Source organism: Polypterus senegalus, chromosome 12 (assembly GCF_016835505.1).
Source record: "Polypterus senegalus isolate Bchr_013 chromosome 12, ASM1683550v1, whole genome shotgun sequence".
NCBI classification, from domain to species: domain Eukaryota; kingdom Metazoa; phylum Chordata; class Cladistia; order Polypteriformes; family Polypteridae; genus Polypterus; species Polypterus senegalus.
In genome coordinates this window covers 71,531,940-71,546,861 of record NC_053165.1, presented here as the reverse complement: position 1 = coordinate 71,546,861, position 14,922 = coordinate 71,531,940, and the positions used below count along the sequence as shown (strand labels likewise).

At 43.1% G+C, this 14,922-nt stretch overlaps 1 protein-coding gene across 1 annotated transcript in view; it reads right to left on the bottom strand.

Annotated features, from left to right (window-relative positions):
- LOC120540493 (probable E3 ubiquitin-protein ligase HECTD4) overlaps window positions 1–14,922 on the bottom strand; it is a 104,485-nt gene that overhangs the window by 71,921 nt on the left and 17,642 nt on the right. Inside the window, exons 2-3 of the mRNA XM_039771332.1 lie at window positions 10,795–11,312; window positions 822–911 (exon numbers count right to left, since the gene is read on the bottom strand). Coding sequence (XP_039627266.1) covers window positions 822–911; window positions 10,795–11,312 — 608 coding nt within the window. The remainder of the gene's footprint in view (window positions 1–821; window positions 912–10,794; window positions 11,313–14,922) is intronic.

Here is a 14,922-nt window from a genome sequence, read left to right as displayed (position 1 = left end):
GACGTGACTCTGGCTTGAAATTCTATGTACTTACGGTTAAGCCGAGTCAGACTCAGGGTGATTGTAATGATCTAATTTAAAGTGTTATGGCTGAATAACTCTAAGGGCAGTGTTCTGCTGCCATCTGGCGGAGAAAACAATATAATGTTGCACAAATAGGGAAACTGACACATATGGTGCTGTTTGACTGAGCCACAATCATGTGCCCCATGAATTTGATCACCTGAAGGTTACTGTGCAAATAGCTGCGAGGCAAACGAGCAAAATGATTGAAAGACGCTTGTTCGCAATGCAGTGATTGTCATTCGTGTCGAGGGAAAATGTAGACGTTCCCAAGTTTTGTGCTGTGGTAGCCCACAATAACACAAAGGGGCACATTCTACCCTCTCAAGTGCAAGCAGCAGAAAATAATATGAGAAAAGCGCACAAAGGAACAAATGTCTAGTGTCCCGATTGTGACGTTGAGCTGTGTGTCAGTGACAGTCAAAAAACATGTCACAAGAAAGACGTGTGCTAAATCTGTGTCAGTGATGTGGTGGAGACTCCTACTGTGTTCATGCTGAGGTTCTGCTATTCACATGTCTCTATTACACATAATAACTCTGATGAAAAAAATGTAACATTTTTAGCTCATTTTTCCGGGGGTAAACATAAAGCTGAGGAGATTAAAGTACAAGACTTAGACAAATATACACACACACAAAAAAAAGACAAGCTACACAGGACTCAAGAAAGTGTCATTATAAATTTCTCTTGCACATTTATAAGCTTTAACATTAGTACAGTAAGCAGCAAAGCACCTCAGAGTGTGCGAAACTTGCCTGTAAAGCACATCGGCGACAGGTAAATACCCCAGGTCCGTCTGCTTCTGAAGGAGATGAACGGTGTGGATTAATGTCTTCAGTGATCCTCTGAAAACAGACAAACACAGATGATCACACTACATCACTGCTGCAGTGATTTTATTTATACAAGATGCCTTTCTAAGCAGTCAAGGACATCGAACAAACAATAAATAAAAAAAAACATTATAAACAATCTTCAGAAAATAAATAAAGAAAATATAAAAATTTAAATAAGATAAATATATATATATATTTATACACACACGTGTATATGAGATAGATAGATAGATATGAAAGGCATTATATAATAGATAGTATGAAAGGCGCTATATGATAGACAGACAGACAGACAGACAGACAGACAGACAGACAGATAGATAGATAGATAGATAGATAGATAGATAGATAGATAGATAGATAGATATGAAATGCATTATGTTATAGATAGATAGATAGATAGATAGATAGATAGATAGATAGATAGATAGATAGATAGATAGATAGATAGATAGATAGATAGATAGATAGATAGATAGATAGATAGATAGATAGATAGATAGATAGATAGATAGATAGTCACGTATGTGTGCCTAGCAGACAGCTGAAGGGCTCTTCTGACTGTAATTCCACCACCACACCAGGGCTGCTGCTGTGTCCCAACATCTTTCTCCCTCTGCAGGCTGAATGATTGACAGCTAGAACAATACTGACATCACTTCCAGTGTCCATCTACCTGGACCCGCCTCTTCCTAACTATTCATGGTAGCTCTAAAATCCGTACTGACCCCTACTCTCTCTTCTGTTTCTTTTCTGTTTCCTGCGCCACCACCAACCTACTCAAAGCACCATGATGCCCCAGCATTGATGGACTAAAAGCCAGAAGTCCACGTGATCATCATCATCATCATCATCAAATCCTTCCGTGAAAACCATAAATACAATGAGGACTGTTTCATTTATGTTAGGTGGATTGCCCAGAGGGGACTGGGCGGTCTCATGGCCTGGAATCCCTGCAGATTTTATTTTTTTCTCCGGCCGTCTGGAGTTTTTTTTTTTCTGTCCCCCCTGGCCATTGGACCTTACTCTTATTCTATGTTAATTAATGTTGACTTATTTTCTTTTCTTACTGTGTCTCTTATTTTTCTATTCTTCATTATGTAAAGCACTTTGAGCTACATTTTTTTGTATGAAAATGTGCTATAGAAATAAATGTTGTTGTTGTTCCTGATATGAGGACTCCACTGGAAGCTCCACCATCTTTGACAGTTCTGTTTGAACTGAGGTTTGCTGAGACAACCCTGCAATTTATTTATTTATTTAATTCTTACTGGGTGGTAGTCTTGGCACCCCAACTCTTTAATATTGTCCTCTCTCTCTTTTACAACAAATGTACACTCCCTGGCCACTTTATTAGGTATACTTGTGTTTGCTAACACAAACATCTAATCAGCCAATCACATGGCAGCAACTCAATGCTTTTTGGCTTGTAGACATTGTACAGGATGACCTGCTGAAGTTCAAGCCGAGCATCAGAATGGAAAAGAGGAAAGGTGACTGAAGTGACTTTGAACATGGCATAGTTGTTGGTGACAGCCAGACTGGTCTGAGTATTTCAGAAACTGCTGATCTACCGGGATTTTCACACACAACCATTTCTTGGGTTTACAGAGAATGGTCTGAAAAAGGAAAACATCCGGTGAGCGGCAGTTGTCTGGGTGACAATGCCTTGTTGAGGTCAGAGGAGAATGGCCAGACTGGTTCGAGCTGATAGAAAGGCAACAGTAACTCAAATAAGCACTCATTACAACCAAGATACACAAGAGGCATCTCTGAATGCACAACATGTCGAACCTTGAAGCAGATGGGGGGCTAGAGCAGCAGGAGACCACACCGGGTGAAACTCCTGTCAGCTAAGAACAGGCAATAGAGGCTACAGTTTACACGGCCTCACCAAAATTGGAAAACAGAAGACTTGAAAAACATCACCTAGTCTAATGAGTCTTGATTTCTGGTGTGACATTCAGATGGTCAGAATTTGGCATCAACAACATGGAAGCCTGGATCCATCCTGCCTTGTTTCAATGGTTTAGACTGGTGCTGTTGGTGTTATGGTGTGGAGGATATTTTCTTGGCCTACTTTGGGCCCCTTGGAACCAATTAAGCATTGTTTAAATGTCACAGCACACCAGAGTATTGCTGCTGACCACGTCCATCCCTTTATGATGACCTTCTGACGTCTCCTTCCAGCAGGATAACGTGCCATTTCACAAAGCTCAGATCATCTCAAACTGGTTTTTGAACATGTCAATGAGTTCTCTGGACTCAAATGGCCTCCACAGTCACCAGATCTCGGTCTAGTAGAGCACCTTTGGGATGCGGTGGAACGGGAGATTTGCTTCATGGATATGCGGCAATCTGCAGCAACTATGTGATGCTATCATGTCAATATGGAGCAAAACCCCTGAGGAATGTTTCCAGCACTTTCCTGAATCGATACCACAAAGAATTAGAGCAGTTCTGAAGACATAAGGGGGTCCAACCGGCTTCTAGCCAGGTGTACTTAATAAAGTGGCCGGTGAGCATATTAATCTATAAGAATCTAACAAATTCCCAAATTGAATTTGTGAACTGAAGCAAAGGAAAATAAAAGGTCAGGTACAGTTAGGATTTGAAAAAAGTTGGGTGGAATGAAAACCTGCAGCCCCCCCAAGACCACTGCTCTACCTAAACAGAGAGGAAACTGGGGGTACTTCAGGTGAGTTTGTGTGTGTGCTTTCTACTAAACAAATTAAAACTCAGCATTTTAACACGGTACTGTGCACGCTGGCCACTTTAGCACGTAAACATCACAACACTCCGGCCATCACTGCTGCGATGTTTGCTGCCACCCAAACTACAGTAAGCCAGTAGGACACACAACCACACACCAGGCTAAGCTGCCCAGAAACGCTTGACGTAATCAGCCAGAGTGTCACGACGAGTTAATAATTGAGTAAGATTTGCCATATTCCGACTATGTGACACAATCCTCAGAGGGCAGAAGGCAGCACTTCCCAGACAAAGCAGATGGGGTCCGGTAACCAGCAACCAGCTGTGATCAATTGACTCAAAGGACGGCCGCCACACCATCTTCATGTGAACTCCCTCATGGGGAGAAATAAAGAACGGGATGAACTGAAACGCCCACCCACTCACATTATGGAGGTTAGCAAGGCTCCTCTGCCAGGCAACTGAGGCTACGGCTATAGAAATATTACCTGTGCATTTTCTAATTTTCCTTTCAATTAATAAGAGGGGAGACCTGAATGATAGTAATGTATCTACAAGAAAATCCATTCAAAGGAAACAAGGAATTCAATTCAATTTGTCAAGTACTTTAAGATACTGTAATGTAATTTAGCAGACACTTTTATTCAAATCCACTTCCAGCTCTTAAAAGACATGAGGATCCCTACAAGTCTAATACCAAAAAGATAATGCCCGAGGTACAAAATGCAATATGGAGGTCTTTATGCGATTCACAGAAACCTGGATTCTAAAAGGCCAAAGAAATCTGTATTCTGGTTAGTGCTCTCCAAGAAACCGGGTTTAGAGACGTAGAGAAGTAACCCAGTAATGTGGCCATGTCGGCCCTTCACCGGGTTACACTTAAGGAGACTTTGTAGTCTGTGTGTCCACTGCACTCCACTAGCCTGCCACTGTACTCTAGCGAGTTACACATTCCAGTGATAACGGCAAGGAATGGATTGAGTAGAACTCCAGAGGACTTACTGGCACTTGGATTGTTTTTGCAATTTCTCTAAATGAAAGTCCTACACTTGTAATGGTAATGATGTTCAATCTCATTTCATTTGTCAATTGCCATTTTCTTGCCGTTCTCACTGGAATATTGTCCAAGTAGCACTTCAGATGGTGTAGGAACACGGTCTGTTCAGCTCGGCTTTAAGACACACGGAGAGTTTTTAAGTAATCAACACAAGTTGGGACACCTGTGCAAATTGTACACTTCAACTTGAGAGGCTTCATTTACTTGAGCTGAGGCAGAACACGTGTGGGTCGTGACCCATTAGTTGTTCCCTGAAGAAGATTATTTGTAATACTCTTAAATTTCCTTTTTTATTTCAGTTTTTGCTAACCTAAAATTTTAAATTTTAAACCTCTGGCACTTTACTGCTTACCTGCTCACCACTGCAGGTCATTCATTGCATTGATTACATTTCAAGAAAAACTGGAAAAACTGAGGTGATCTAAAACTTGACCAGTACTGAGTGTGGGTCGAGGGAGGGGGGTAAACAGACAGAAATGAAAGGCACTATATATATATAAAAGATAGATAGATAGATAGATAGATAGATAGATAGATAGATAGATAGATAGATAGATAGATAGATAGATAGATAGATAGAAAGATAGATAGATAGAAGTGAAAGACACTATATACTAGATAGAGGTGAAAGGCACTATATAATGATAGATAGATTTGTTTTCACAATTGCGGCACCTGTAGTCACACTGTATCTCAAAATGGTGCCCATTAAAAGTAGGTTCCTGCCAGCACACACTACTTGTGCCATTTTGTTTCTTGATCCTTCTCATGTTTGTGCCCTTTTCCCTCTTCTTGTTTGCCAGATTTACCCCGTTGGCTTTCATTTTTCCCTCTGTATTTTTTTTTTATTAAAACACACTGTGTATACAGTGGTCCGGTCAGAGCACTGCCGTATCGTGAACGTCTGTGGGTGCTATACCAACGTTACTGCCATCCTCATTTAAGGCAGCCTAAGTCTTACCAGGATGCCCTCGTGTTTGAACTTGAGCCTGAGCAGCAGGGCTACGCAGCATCTTCCACAAAAAATAAATCGACAGTCTGTTTTAATGATAAATGAGCCAGATAATTGCTCCAGTGCTTTAATATTGATAAGCACAAAAGGCAGCTGAAAGCGAGCTCGATGGAAGCTCCATGTGACGGCAGGGATCACTTACTCAGGGCCGCATTTTATTTTCTTCCCAATGTCCTTGATCTAAAATAACCAATCAATGGCTGAAAGGTTAATGGCTGGGCTGCTAATCCAGTTATTAATTCTGGAAAGGCACATTTCACATCAGTGTCTCTCATCGGATGTCTCCAATACATTAACCAATGCAGCAAGCTGGCAAAGCAAGGGGAACAAAACAAAATCAAAAGTGATTTCGTGATTTGATCCTTAAGTGTTTCAAACATCATGGGACACACAAACAAAACACACGTGCTGTGCAGGGTGTAGAGGGGGAAAAAAAACCAAAACAAAACAAATTTCCGCAGTCCCGTCACTCCTTCTCGATTCCCATTTTTTGTGTCTAATGTTTGGATTTTTCCTAACGGTGCCAACCAAGCTGCCAAGAGCTGACCAGTACTTTTATTAACAAAGACACCACCTTAGCCCAGTGACTCTCGGGTTTTGACCCTCGTGTTGTCATATTTTATGATCGTTACAGCAATTTTTGGTCGTAGCCTTCATTCACATAAACTGAGGAAGTTGGACACAATTGGGATTGCACTTAATGCAACAGCTGCAGCGACTCACTTCGACTTGCCCCCCACCGTGTTTAGTCATTGAGGTGGGCCCTGTGACAGCTGACAACCAATGAATGCTCACTCAGAAGTACTGTACAAGGCTTAGAATGTAGTGAAGAGGAATAAGGGACACAAGTGTTCTGGGCCTCGCAAATGGAAGAGAAGCTCGCGTGTGTGACGTCTCGTGTTTTACTTACTAAAACAAAATAAAAGGTTCCGAGACTGTGGCTGGATCACTGTACCGGCTAACCCTTCGTAAAGTGGCACCCCTGCCAGGCTGTCACAAGAAGGGGGTGAGCGTGGCTGAAAGTTAGCAATCAGTGAGTGAAGTAGACGAGGGTCTTCATGATCGCTCACTTGCTTCGCTAACACCTTTAATTGTATAAGTCATATAATGAAGCGACAAGGAATGAGGGGCGCAAGACTTTTGGGCCTCACCAAGAGAAGAGAAGCTCATCAGGTTTACAATACGACAGAATGGAAAAAAAAGGAATAAAAAACAAAAAGGGCCAAGGTTGGGGCTGAGCTCGTGGTACCTGTTAACCAATATAGCACACCATTGGCTGTCAGAGAAAGGGGGCGGGCACAAGTGTGCTGGGAGGTTGGCAGACACTTGGGTGATCTGACGAGCCCAGCAAGGTCGGCGTAATCGGACACACCCAATGACTAAGAAAGGCGGCAGTCATTGGTCCACTTTCAAACACGGTCTGTGTGCAGATGTAACACGACAGAAATAGCGGCAGCTGTAAAAAAATCGACAACAGCGTTGCGGCAGAACGCAAAAAATATTTCTATTTTTAAAGGTTTCCCAGATAATAAACTGTAGACTCCTTATATTAAGTATTAATTTCGCTCAAACAAACCGTGATGATCTATAAAGTAACGAATCAACAAAAGAATTTACAGGCGTTTTGAGGCAACATAACTAATTCAAGTTGATCATTAAGTCCTGGAACAGGGTCAAGGTGGGCACTGAAGCTGATGCCAGCATAGGCAAGGCAGGAACAAACCCTAGACATGGCGCTAGTCCATCACAGAGTGAACACACACGGGCGAGTCCGCCTAACATGCATGCCTTTGGACTGTGGGGGGGAAACCCACTCCAGACACGGGGAGAACATGCCAACTTCACACAGGGAGGACCCAAGATGCAGACCCTGGTCTCCTTCCTGCCAGGCAGCAGCGTTACCACGGTGCCACAGTGCCACCCTAACTAATTAAAGCACAGAAGAAATTTACATTGACAGCATCCTCTCTTGCGGACTAATAATGTTACGATCTAAACCCATCTGCCCATTCTTTCTCTATTGTACCAGTAATTTATAACTTTAATGCATCTATTTTGTTATCCACATTATGATTGGTGCTTTTAGTTAAAACGGTCAGACAAGGTTTTCCAACTTAATGGTAAACAGAAACAGTTCAGAGATCGTACAGAAATGCTCAGGATCAAAGCTTTTGGGCAGAGCCATCCATCGCCGGGACAGCCAGCCAGTGAGTCGTATGTGCCTTGTGTCACCTGCTCCAGAGAGCCACGTCTGATTTTAACATAAAAACGCCGCCTCCGAGAGGACAAAAACAGCAACATCCGAGAACAAGACGCGTCAGAAAGGGGGAATGACAATTTCTTTGGGACGTCGAAGGACACAAGTTACGCAACACACAGACTGCTGAGTAACAAAAGCCACCCAGAACAACGTCGACCCTTCACACTGCTCAATGTCAAGAAGCTCTTCTAAGACTACGGATATAATCATCAAGACTTTCTTATCGATTTTACTGATATGCTTTGTTACTCCCCACCGGAGGGGAAATTGTCATTTCGCATGACCTTTTGGTCAGCCATTACACAGCACCACTCGAACAATTTTCAGGCCTTGCCCAAAGGCCCAGTGGAGTATCTTCTATTACACTTTCCTCCATTGTTATCAGTGTTCTTTAATAAAGACCACGTTACTTTTACATTTCTAGATTTTCTCTTTAGATCTCAAGTGAATCAATTAAGTCAAATATTAGCACACCTGGTAATGGATGGTCATTTGCTCATCCTTAAAGAGTTTATCAAGTCTGAGAGGTCAATAGGAACAAAGCGTGTGGCTAAATGAAGACCCCACCTCGTGGGGAGGTACGTGGCACATAACCAGAAGGTGCATGAGCCGTCACGTGATTTGGGGATGTGCTGGTGATGTAGAGTAGCAGGCCTCACTCATAACAAACTGATGTCGATGGGAGCCTACGTGGTGTACTACATAGTGACTGGCAGGTGGGCATCACTCAAACGTAACTGTGTGCATGTGTGTTTTAATCTTACCTTGCGTCTTATTCAATCTTGTAACTAACGTGGTGAGTCACCCTTGATAACGGATTTATTGAGGCCTAGAGTTCACACTTCAATAAGAAGAACAAGTGAGGCTGAAGGAAGACCCCCATTGGTTGGCAAATGCCACATAAACAAAAAGGTGCATGGGCCGTCATGTGATTTTGGGGTGGGCTGGTGATGTGGAGTAGCAGGCCCCACTCAAAACAAACCCATGTCGATGGGAGCCTACGTGGTGTACTACACAGTGACTGGCAGGTGGGCATCACTCAGACGTGATTGTGCGTGTGTGTGTGTTTTAATCTTAAGGTGCGAGAGTCCATCAATCTTGTAACGAACATGGCGAGTTACCCTTCATAACGGATCTATCGAGGCTTAGAGTTCACACGTCAATAAGAAGAACAAGTGAGGCTGAAGGAAAACCCCCGCTGGTTGGGAAGTGGCACATAAACAAGCTGTCGTGTGTCTCAGTGTCTTGACCTGGTAGGGCAACAGATAACCAATATCTTGAGAAAAACGCGAATAAAAGAAGATAAAAATTAAATCAAAGCGACTAAAAAGCCAGACGAGAGGCAAAATTCAAAGTCAAGCAACATGTGATAAGCTGGAAACCAGGCAAGACGTGAAAAGTAATCGCACGAGAAGTCTAAATGAAAATAAGGATTTTATCCAAAGCAGATCGAATAAGGCTCAGAGCAAATGGCTGACCTTTTAGGCCATCTGCTGATGACATAAAGGTCACGACCCTGGAGACCACACCCCTAAAAACACAAGACGTAACCCTGACAACGGCACACAATTTCTCTTAAAAGAAAAGACTACATTCAACCTGAATCGTGACACTCGGGAACATCCGTACGTTTGCCAGTTCAAACTGACGTCGATGGGACCCTATGTGGTGTATTACAGAGTGACTGGCAGGTGGACATCGCTCAGACACAATCGTGTGTGTCTGTTAATCTTAGAGAGTAAGAGCAGACCGATCTTGTAACGAATGTGGCGAGTCACCCTTGATAATGGATCTATCGAAGGCTGGCAGGTGACGCGTCAATGGGAAGAACAAGTGTGGCTGTTGGTTGGCAAGTGGCACATAACCAATAGATGTACGAGACGTTATGTGGCTCGGGGACATCCGTACGTTTATTAGAATGGCGATGGTGAGTCCACACGTGGAGCACCAGGCCTCACACATAACAAATTGATGTCGATGAGACCCTATGTGGTGTACTACAAAGCGACTGGCAGGTGGGCATCACTCAGCAATAATCGTGTGTGTAAGAGTAGACCAATCTTGTAACGAATGTGGCGAATCACCCTTGATAATGGATCTATCGAGGCTGGCAGGTGATGCCTCAATAGGTAAAGCAACTATAGGAAGACCCCATTGGCTGGTAAATGACATTTACCCAATCAATGTACGAGCCGTCCTGTGTCTCGGGGACACCTGCACGTTTGTTACTGCTGATGGTGTCCAAATGTGGAGTACCAGGCACCACTCATAATGAACTGACATCAATGGAATATTACTGAGTGACTGGCAGGAGTGTTAATCTTAAAGTTGACCAATCTTGGAACGAACGTGGCGAGTCTCACTCAACCCTGGATAACGCAAAAGGTCATAACGTGGAGAAAAACAAACCATATTTCGATTTGTTAGGACGAATGCTTTGTCATAATAAGGTCAAGAATTCCTAAACCATTTCATACAAGCTTCCATTCTAACAATAACGTCAATACCATGAGGCCACCTTAAACAAAATCTGTTATTAATTACAGATGTCATATACAGTGTGGCACCAATCATGTGACAGCAATAAGCATGATGAACAAATAACCAAAAAGCAACATGGCTACAAATAAAAAAAAAAAAAGAACAAATTCCGTAAAACAGAAAACACACAAAGCCAACGAAGTACCCTTTGTAACATTCTAATTCCCCCCCTTGTACAACAACAACAACAACATTTATTTATATAGCACATTTTCATACAAACAGTAGCTCAAAGTGCTTTACATATTAACTGTACTCCTCGCCACCACTCATTTCTCTTTTAATTAAGTTAACTTGCATGTTCCTTTACCTTGCACAGGCCAGTGCCACCAGGGCTGCCGCCGAATTTTCTTTATGCTTCAGAGGAATCTGCAGTCCAGACCTATTGGGGTCCTCCAGCCATGAGCAAAGCAGGCTCTCAAGGCCATTGAGGCAGTCCGTTGGCTCTTTAGTAAGGCTTAGCGGCTGACAGTCACGGAGGCAGCTCAGCAACACCTCTGCGGTGATGTTACACAGAGAGGGGTCCGTCCTGGATTGCGACTGAATGAGGGGGAAGATGAGGAGAAGCCCCATGCGCGAGGTAAAGGGCGCCTGCTCAGGCTGCTGCAAGAGGCCCTGTCGCTTCAGCAGGGCCAGAGTCTCCTCGTCGCCCGAGTTCTCCCGTTCCTGCTGCTCCTCCAAGGCGAGCTGGCGCTGCGCGTTCCACAGGCCGCGCAAGGCATTGAGGCGATACTCCAGCAGACGGGCGTAGGCGTTGCTCTGGTTGCCGCAGATCGCCCGAAGCCGCTCCGCAAGTTCGGTCGGGTTCTTTGTCTCGAAGGTCAGGATCTGCAAGAAAGAAGATGAAGGGTGTTTAGGGATCTGAACGAGGGCTGTCAAATTAGACAAAAATGAAGGTCTGAATACAAATCTTAATAATAATAAGCAAACATTCACTCACGTGCAAGGGAAAAATTCTAAGCACCACTAACCGGACGTTTGCGTTTAACGCGTCTTTGTACACTTATGTTGTGTTTCGGCCAGGGTCATGCTAGTGTTCAGATTCACGGTTTACAGTGCATCCGGAAAGTATTCACATCGCTTCATCACTTTTTCCACATTTTGTTATGTTACAGCCTTATTCCAAAATGGATTAAATTCATTTTTTCCTCAGAATTCTACACACAACACCCCATAATGACAACGTGAAAAATGTTTGAGATTTTTGCAAATTTATTAAAAATAAAAAAACTGAGAAAGCACATGTACATAAGTATTCACAGCCTTTGTCATGAAGCTCAAAATTGAGCTCAGGTGCATCCTGTTTCCCCTGATCATCCTTGAGATGTTTCTGCAGCTTAATTGGAGTCCACCTGTGGTCAATTCAGTTGACTGGACATGATTTGGAAAGGCACACACCTGTCTATAGAAGGTCCCACAGTTGACAGTTCATGTCAGAGCACAAACCAAGCATGAAGTCAAAGGAATTGTCTGTAGACCTCCGAGACAGGATTGTCTCAAGGCACAAATCTGGGGAAGGTTACAGAAAAATTTCTGCTGCTTTGAAGGTCCCAGTGAGCACAGTGGCCTCCATCATCCATAAGTGGAAGAAGTTCGAAACCACCAGGACTCTTCCTAGAGCTGGCCGACCATCTAAACTGAGCGATCAGGGGAGAAGGGCCTTAGTCAGGGAGGTGACCAGAAACCCGATGGTCACTCTGTCAGAGCTCCAGAGGTCCTCTGTGGAGAGAGGAGAACCTTCCAGAAGGACAACCATCTCTGCAGCAATCCACCAATCAGGCCTGTATGGTAGAGTGGCCAGACGGAAGCCACTCCTTAGTAAAAGGCACATGGCTGCCCACCTGGATTTGGCAAAAGGCACCTGAAGGACTCTCGGACCATGAGAAACAAAATTCTCTGGTCTGATGAGACAAAGATTGAACTCTTTGGTGTGAATGCCAGGCGTCACGTTTGGAGGAAACCAGGCACCGCTCATCACCAGGCCAATACCATCCCTACAGTGAAGCATGGTGGTGGCAGCATCATGCTGTGGGGATGTTTTTCAGTGTCAGGAACTGGGAGACTAGTCAGGATAAAGGGAAAGATGACTGCAGCAATGTACAGAGACATCCTGGATGAAAACCTGCTCCAGAGCGCTCTTGACCTCAGACAGGGGCGACGGTTCATCTTTCAGCAGGACAACGACCCTAAGCACAAAGCCAAGATATCAAAGGAGTGGCTTCAGGACAACTCTGTGAATGTCCTTGAGTGGCCCAGCCAGAGCCCAGACTTGAATCTGATTGAACATCTCTGGAGAGATCTTAAAATGGCTGTGCACTGACACTTCCCATCCAACCTGATGGAGCTTGAGAGGTGCTGCAAAGAGGAATGGGCGAAACTGGCCAAGGATAGGTGTGCCAAGCTTGTGGCATCATATTCAAAAAGACTTGAGGCTGTAATTGCTGCCAAAGGTGCATCGACAAAGTATTGAGCAAAGGCTGTGAATACTTATGTACATGGGATTTCTCAGTTTTTTTTATTTTTAATTAATTTGCAAAAACTTCAAGTAAACTTTTTTCACGTTGTCATTATGGGGTGTTGTGTGTAGAATTCTGAGGAAAAAAATGAACTTAATGCATTTTGGAATAAGGCTGTAACATAACAAAATGTGGAAAAAGTGATGCGCTGTGAATACTTTCCGGATGCACTGTAGGTCTGTTTTCTTCATTTTGGGATTCTTTTATTTACGATAATGTTGAGTATTTCTATTACTCTTTGTTTTTGATCGTTATGCTCTGTGTGGGGGTCCCACAGTTCCTGGCGGTTTGTTTCGAATGTGCTAACCTTAACCTTAACCTCAGATCTTCAAATGAGTGTCTGCTTAGAATTCCAAGAGCTAAACTTAAAAGAAGTGGTGAGGCGGGCGGCCTTCTGCTGCTATGCACCTAAAATCTGGAATAGCCTGCTAATAGGAATTCGCCAGGCTGATATGGTGGAGCACTTTAAAAAACTACTAAAAACACATTACTTTAACATGGCTTTCTCACAGCTTCTTTTTTAGTTTAATCCTGATGCTCTGTATATTCAATTAATTATCATTGCTATTCATGGTGGCTCCAAAATCCGTACTCAGTACTCTCTCTTCTGTTCCTTTTCTGGTTTTCTGGGGTAGCCACGGCAGCACTGCAGGCCAGGAGTTCAACACCCTTATTCTAACCCTTTTTTGTATTCTCTTTGCGATTCATTTTTGTGCCTTGCCTGAATTTTGACTGAGATTTCTGCCTCTCGGGTGGGTTCTGGTCACTTCGCTTAATTTATTTTTGTTTGTTTGTTTGTAGGGATCTCCCAGTGAAACTCAAGGAATGAGTCCTCTGTTTTCCTGCCGAGTCAGGACACTGCGTTTTTTGCTGTGCCTTGTGCTTATTGCCATTTACTGAATTTTTACACCTCCTGCTGTGTTTTTGGATTTCGGGATTCTGTAGTTTATGGACGTTAGGCAATTCGTTAATGCTATTTGTGTTCATGGAGACCTTCAGGTGGAGAATTTTTGTGGAAATAAAACCTTTATATGTTTCTAAAGTTTCTGCGTTTGCCTGTTTATCTAATTGGTGTTTGGTGGTATTACCAACTTTTTGCAGCTTTTTGCGATTTATGTGGTTTAGAACTCCTAGCCATAACTGCTTCATTATTATTATTAATGTTTTGGGGTTTTTTTTCTTGCAGTGGGTCTGCAAACCCAGCAGTTCTGATGACTTGTCCACTGATGTAGCTTTCACAAAAAAAAGTGATTTTTTATGCATGGAAAATAATGTGATGAAAGAGAAAAGCAAACTTCAAGCACTTCACAGGCATCTAATGTGTATATGAAACCCACACAAAAATCACTCACAATTATTTTAAACACATTAAACACATGTGTTACTTTAGTCCCCACACCTTGTCCTACCTGCTCCATCATGAACCTTTCAAAAGATGTGAAGGTGGTACCCAAAGATATTAAATATTAATCTTATTGTGTCTCACAAATGGAGCTACTGAATAGACTACATGTTGCACTGTCACGATTGTCCAGACTCAGCAGGAAAGCAAATAATTAATTTCTTGAGAAAACCGGGAGATGCAAGCAAAAGGCAAAACAAAAGAAAATCGGAATAAACCAAAGCATCGGAAACCCACAAGAGAGGCAAAATTCAAAGTCAAGTAACACGCAATAAGTCAAAAACCAGGCAAGACAAGAAACGCAATCACACGAGAAGTGAAAATGAAAATTTTATCCAAAGCAGATCAGATAAGTCACCCTTGGTAATAATAATTTATCGCGGCTGAGTGGTCACACTTCAATAGGAAGAACAATTAAGACTGAAGGAAGACCCCGTTGGTTGGGAAGTGGCATGTAAGCAAAAGGTGTTTGAGCTGTTGTGTGTCTCAGATTCCTGACTCGGTAGGAAAACAGATAACT